Source organism: Fragaria vesca, linkage group LG6 (genome assembly GCF_000184155.1).
Source record: "Fragaria vesca subsp. vesca linkage group LG6, FraVesHawaii_1.0, whole genome shotgun sequence".
NCBI lineage: Eukaryota > Viridiplantae > Streptophyta > Magnoliopsida > Rosales > Rosaceae > Fragaria > Fragaria vesca.
The window spans coordinates 17101142-17108573 of NC_020496.1; the positions used below are offsets into that span (position 1 = coordinate 17101142).

The window sequence follows — 7432 nt, forward strand, 5'->3', positions numbered from 1 at the left end:
GAAATTTTGCAGAGATGATCTACACAATATTATCTAGATACTAGACGGTGGAGATGAGAAAATTCGATCGAAAAGTGGTGCAAAAATGGAAATCCGCACCAAAACTTTGGTGCGGACGTCCGCACCTGAGAATTCCTGTATATATATATATATATATGATGTTGGTTAAAGTGTCACCACACCGGTCACGTGTTACACTATCATCTACTTATGCTGTTTATACTTCTACGGGCTCACTACCCATTCTTTAAATAAGTTTTATCGGGATAGAAGTTGAAACATCCCATACCCTATGTTTACACGCAATACGGTCTCACCGAGGCAACGATCAAGCAACTTCAGCTGGTCGCCCAAACATTAGTGATGTGCACCAATCTTCCAATTACGTCTTGGGGCGATGCAACTTTGCATTCGGCTTTACTATTCATCTACGACCCACCATCATTGAATATATTTGTACTACAGCTTGTGTCTGTGTACGAGGATTGACACGAAATTGCAATTCTTGAGCTCAAACAAGATTGAAACGGACATCCAATCTTTGAACTCGGCTAGATGTTATTTTTAGATGCCAAATCGCGATGCCATTGCGCACAATGATAGGTCATCTGAGATGAATAAGTATTTATGTTGGATATGAATCCCCACCTAGCTATATTCCGCTTATGTAGAAACCTTGTCAGGCGATCTCTTTTACCGCTATATTGCGGATTGTCACTTTGATGAGACAATATTCCTGCCATTAAGGAGAGATAAGAACACAAGTTTTCAAATGGAACAACGTAAATTGTCGTGGTTTGTCCCCACTAAAGTCTCATCTTGATACCCAAATGTTTAAAGTGTTAAAGTAAAGAGGTCACATGCTACAAATATGTCTGCAAGGATTGATTTCATATCAAGAGGACATAGCGGGACCTAAAGGATATGGTCATGGTGCCATCACCATGGATGGTGATATGGTGACGTCATATAGTGGCAACATGGTGCCACCGGCCGTGTGGCTCCCCAAATGAATGAGGAGGCCTTTAGGTTCGATACTTACTCGAAAAAGGAAGAAAGTGAGCTTGGCACAACCTGATCCATTGATCAGTGATACTCGAATCCGTCTCATAAAGTCTGGATTGTGATTATTGTTGGGGGACGCCTTAATGTCAAATCTAATCTCAAGAATATAAAGATCCCTACGAATACTTCTACTAGTATACATAAGAACGTGAAATAATGAGTCTATCGAACCACACTTCGTTGATATATCGACGTAGTAGATTGGCCTAATGGAAAGACGTGATCCAGCATAACAAAAAGATAGGTCCTTGGGCAGGTGATGCCAACACCACAATTGTAAACCCTATGCAATATGTTTTTATTAAATAACATAGTGAGAACAAGAGCTTAGACTGACCTTATGGCGCAAGGTGTCTCTCTAACACGCACTAGGATCGACTACGATGAGATATGCTCTCGTAATGGATGTCATTGCAGTTCACTACTTTATCAGTTTGGTAGTTTCCAAATAACTAAACATGCAGCTTCTGAATATGGTCATAAACACATATCTACGAGATTAGAGATATACATGAAAGTCTTACACGAGCTTCATTCGCCTAAATCAAGTGGCTCCAGACTACATAAGCGCGTATTTGCAAAAGGTGTTGAAACGCCCACTAAGTAACTACTGGATTTGGAAGGGATATGGTAAATTATGTCATTGTGTGTTCATTCCAGATTTACATGGACTCTTGATCGATGGACTAACAGATGCCACTATGTATCAAACATCCGAAGTTAAGAATTAAAAAGATTTTAGGAAGACAAGGTCTCGAATAGAAACTTGAGGATTATATTCATGATGATTTTCCATCAATCGGCTTAGGTGTTCTAATGAAAGTGAGGCTTTACATATATTCACATGATTAGCCAAAGTTTTTACTCTAAAAAGAGAGATTCATTGTTTTGTCTAAAAAAAGATGACGAAAATGTGTTAAGAGATGGAGTTCCCATCAAAGTACAATAAGACGCATCAATAACACAATACGAAAGACTTGACCTCTCATTCGTTATGAAAAGTTGTAAAGTTAAGTGTAGCTCTACGCCCACACAACGCCAATGGAATGACATAAGGACATCCGTTAAATACTTAAAGGTATTTGGGCTTATTCAATCACTACATAATGACATGATAGAATAGACACTACCCATACCATCGCTATCTAAGCATAAAGAAAGATGCATCAAATTTAAGCGACATCAGAAAATCTGCATTTTCTAGACAACCAAGTTCGATAGAGCTTTGTAAATATCTCGGGATGAACCTGTACGTGTGTAATATACGGTTGGAAAGCTACGTGAGTCTACCTTCCGGAACCGTTTACAGTTCGTCCATATCAATTTCCTACAGGAAGTTACGGCTGATTTAATACCCAAAGGTCATGCTGCGCGAAAATCTGATTTTCAGCGCGAACTTATTTTTTTAGTTTTTTAGCAGCCTTCTCCTTAAAATATAAATGTAAAAGATCATGTTTGAGGACAATACGACATGATTAGTTAATCATTGCTCAATGCCACATTTGAAGACATGTTAAAGAAGCATTGATATGCTAAGTTATCGAAACTTCCGTGATTAGTAAAGAATTAGGAAGAGCCCTATGATTGATATAAAAATCAAGGAGAGGTGCAGACATCAGGGGGAGTCTAGCACATACATGTCACTATCAAATGTGAATGGTGTGTTGTACTCTTTTTCTCCTACGATCAAGGGCTAGGTGTAGTTTCTCCCACAAGGTTTTTGTTACTTAACGAGGTTTTTGACAAGGCAACACATTGAGCACCATCGGCATGATGGCGCGCGGCATAAGGGGGAATGTTCTAAGATATTCCGTAATGTGTGTCTTGGCCTTATGGTAATAGAATTTGATAGGTTTACATGTTAGAATAAGATTAGTCTTTACTTCTCTATATTAAAAAAAGTACTTTTTATTCCCTATATAAGGAGACCTATTAATGAATAATATATGATTGTTTCACGATTCTCTATGCTATCTTCTCTCAAATCACTTTTACTCTTTCCAGCAGACTACCCAAAATTTAGCTATTATGACTTTTACTATCCCGCTAACTAAATATAGAGAACAAGATGAGGCTCTCTATAATTTAATGTATTATTTTAAAAATATTTTATGTGATATATAAATACATATAAACTATTTAATCTTAATTTAAAGAATAATATTAATTTAATTAATACGAGCTAAAGTAGAGAGCATTGATGCAAACGTATTTCTAAAGTCATTAACCAAAATAACATTTTAGCTAATTTGACTAAAATTTAATTTTAAAATGGCTAGCATTGGTAAAGATGCTCTAAAAATGTCCTAGGTTGTGTAATTACCTCTAATAGAACAAAAATTACATAAGTAATAACTCTCTTTACCAAAATGACGACAAATTTGTCGTCATATCTATAAACGTAGGTATCATAAACAAGTGGGTACACACTAAGAAAATCCATTTCTTTTCGTTGCTCTTCATCAAAATGGGTAAAATTGTGTTAAGAAAATGTTTAAGAAATGAGGTGTGCATTAGAAAATTAGGTATATATGTGAATAGAAAATCCATTTCTTTTCGTTTCTCTTCATCAAAATGGGTAAAATTGTATTAAGAAAATGTTTAGGAAATGAGGTGTGCATTAGAAAATTAGGTATATATGTGAATAAAATTTTTCAAATTTAATTTGTCATTTGTAGGTTAATTCATATTTGTCATGTCCAATTCGAGATTACCGCAACCACTCATGAAGCACCCTCGAAACAAATCATATCAAATACTAGTCATGTAGTAAGACATCGACAAGGTCAAAGACCAACACGTTTTGGGATGTCGTCGGAAAAACTCAATTATTCAATCAGAAAAGAACCGGCTAAGAGCATCTCTTATGGTAGGCTAAATTCTTAGCCAAATTTAACCTATAAAACAAGAATATTCTGTAGAATCTTTTTTTTAGCTTACCAGAGTCTCCCACCGTAAGCTAAATCCTTAGCCAAATTTATAGCCTTTTGGCTTTGAAAAACACTCCATCATAAGCTAAATCCAAAGGTAAAACCATTTATTTTTCTTTTCTCATATATTTGTTTAAATCAATAATTACTCATAAAAAAAATATTATATAAATATATTCGATATGGAGCTCATATGAAAGATCTCGTCGAGATCTTTGCGATGATTGTGAGTAACGAATTTTTAATTTTGATGATAGTGTAAATTAAAAGGAGAAATGTAAAGTTGAATAAAATAACATTTAATTTTAGCTTACAAACTTCATAAGTTAAATTTGGTTTACCAAATAGCTCAAGCCAAATTTTTTATCTTGAAAAATGTAATTTAGCTTATGGCGGGAGTAAACATAGGCTAAATTTGGCTTTTTAGCCTATGGTGGGAGATGATCTAAGAGTTTTAGGTTTACTACCTCATGATTCATGTTTTTTTCCTTTTTTTTTTTTTTTTTTTTTTTTTTTTTCTAACTTAAGAAAATCATACTTCACTCGTAACTCAACCTAGATAGGTACGGTTACATACCTTGGGTGGATAAGTTTGGGATGTGGTATGCTACACCACTCTTTATAAATTGAAGCTCACTTATTTAAACCAAAAATAAATGAGCCTAACAACTATGAAAATCAAAATATAGCAATTACGCGTAGTTCAAAAATGAAAAAAACAAAACTAAAACTATATCTGCTTCTTGTAAACATCCTAAGATACTACGAACCATCCAAAAGCTGAGTGTCAAATATGGTAACTCGCACTCGAATTTTAACTTCTTGGGTTCCAAAGATAATAACAAGACTGCAAGACATTAGTATGCAGTGTCATGTTCTTTGTTTTAATTTTCAGTGTTGTTTTTCGTGGCCATGCAATTGTCTAAAATTCTATATTATTTAGAAATATAAATATGTGTAGCTAGTATTAGAGTGCTTTGTTTACTACGACTCTTTGTACTTGGTGTCAGCAAGTCATTAATCTTTATATGACAGGATCCTGAGATCTCAGTGCTTCTGCCACAAAATACTCGAGTGCAGAGAAGAAAAGGGTTCGGCTATAACTTGTACGAATTAGACTGCTACCAGAAAGGTCGAATTCTACAACAGTATCTGTGCTTTCTGCAGAAAAAACCCAGAAATTATGCATGTAATAAACAAGACCCAGTTCAGTTCTATCTGTGCAAAATCAGAACTACTCCACCAGAATCTACAACAAGTACTTGCTTCAATATTGATTTTTACCCAAGATGGATGAACTTTGGTTAAACACATATATATTCAGAGAGATAGAGCTGCATATATTAAGTTACCTAGAGATTTCTAAAGCATGGGATACAAAGATTCACCAAAAATATTGAATTCTAACCCGCCCATGCAAGACCGACTGATAAACACAAAAAGCAATAGAAGTTGAAAAAACCCAGATGAGAAACTAAACTAACTAGCCTGAACTGGAAGAGCTACATCTTAATTGCTTTCCCATTATGGGGAACAGTACTACCAGCTTCCTCTGCAACCAAAGTTCATGCCCAGCTTTAAATCAAGCTCCAGATTCTGATTCCCATTCCCAATAACAGTAGTTCTGGGAACAGGAGTCTGACTAAACAGTTGAGCCACTGAAGTAACCACCACTGAACTAGTCTCCCTCGTCGATTTGGATTTAGCCCCACGACTTCTACTCTTTTTCTCCGCAGCATTAATATTAACACAAGCTGATGAAGAAGCCGAGCCATACGAGAGTGGAATCACCGATGGGATTTGAAAGTTGGTCTGAGCTTTTGCCCCTCTCAGCCTCCTCGCCGCCGAGTCATACGCACGCGCCGCTTCCTCTGCCGTGTCGAAAGTCCCCAGCCAGTGTCTGCAACGCCCTATACGGTCCCTTATCTCCGCCGAAAACCTTCCCCAGGGTCTCTTCCTCACTCCCCTGTAGTTCTTCTGCACTGAAACGTTTCCCGTACCCTTCTTATCAGCCGCTTCTTTCGAAGTTCCAGAACTGCCAAAACGCACCGAAAAGTTAACGAAGTCCGCAACTTGGGTGTTTTCGGAGTTGGCTACGTTGTTGCTGGCAGCGTTTTTACCTCCGAACAACACGTGTTCACCCACTACGGCGGCGATTCCGTCAAGAACTGGAGGGGGTTCGGTTTTGGAGTCGGAAACATTTGCATTAAGTACTGGAAATGGTGAAGTGTGTGAGGAAACATGGGAATGACCTGGTTGGTTGTAGAGCTTCAGCTGGTTTGGGACTGAAATCGGAGGAACTGATAACTGGCTATTCAAGTATGACTCGTAGAAAGAAGCAGCTTCGGTTAGTAACCGGAACGTGCTGGGTGAACGAAACGAAACGGGTTTCCGGAACAACGGAACGGTCTCGGTAGCTTTGAAACTCATGCTGGTGATGAAATGAAATTCACAGCGAGTGTGAGAGACAGTAATGAAGGTTCACAAAGACGTTATTGCTTTATATATCGGAGTAAAATGATTATAATAGTTGATTAACCATTTTCAATTTATCTTGAAGATTTTGCTAAGATATTGCTGTCAAATTCGATGAGATGGTAATCCCTCATGTTTACGTCATTGTTTATCTTGGGTAATCCCTCGTGTTTACGTCATTGTGTACCTTAGGTTTAAGTTGATGAAATGATTGTTATAATTAATTGTTTGATTTGGCAAGTGACATTAATTCTCAATACAAATAAATTTTTTTTATAAAATAAAATAAAAGATAAAAAGATTTACCTGACCTAACTCCATAAGAACAGACCAGAAAAAAAGAAAAAAAGAGACCTATATGACACTCAATGTTCTTCAACGAGAGAGAAAATTCCAGGTTCATGGCACATATGTGTTCTCGTCTTCAAATAAAAGGACCGATCTATACATGATCATATCAAATTGAGAATCCACATCTAATCTCTCCTTTAAACAACCAAATGAATCTTCTTAACTGAATTCCTTTAACTAATGCGCAATGGTCAGGAGATGTGGAGGAGGAATTCAACGATCGTATGTTGAGAGCTCCCAATTGAGGTGCAATGCTCGAGCTATGGAGTTTGATTAATTTGCCGCACCAAGCCCTGGTTCTGAGGTTCTTTATCCCAATTATCAATGGTATCTTTCAATTTTGATAAAGATTATAGATTTGATGTTTATTGCTCATGTGTGAGAAACTGATCGAGAACTCATAAGAGTCTCCATACACGATTTCCTTATCAATTCAAAGGGTATTTCTACGTCTTCTAGATTTGGTTCTTAATCCTTATGACACAGTGTTTGATGCTCTAATATCTGGATTGTTATTCGAAAAAGAATAAAAAACAAAATAAAAAACAAAACAAAAAAAACAAGAAGAAAAAGAAGAAGCTGGTCTCAATATCTCATGGTGAGAATTCTCA

The 7432-nt window shown here is 36.6% G+C and overlaps 1 protein-coding gene across 1 annotated transcript; it reads right to left on the reverse strand.

Annotated features, from left to right (window-relative positions):
* Positions 1-5534: 5534 nt before the first annotated feature.
* On the reverse strand, positions 5535-6425 carry LOC101314304. The gene has a single exon (XM_004305440.1). The coding sequence runs from the start codon at positions 6423-6425 to the stop codon at positions 5535-5537; it is 891 nt and encodes a 296-aa protein (XP_004305488.1).
* Between the last annotated feature and the right edge of the window lie 1007 nt (positions 6426-7432).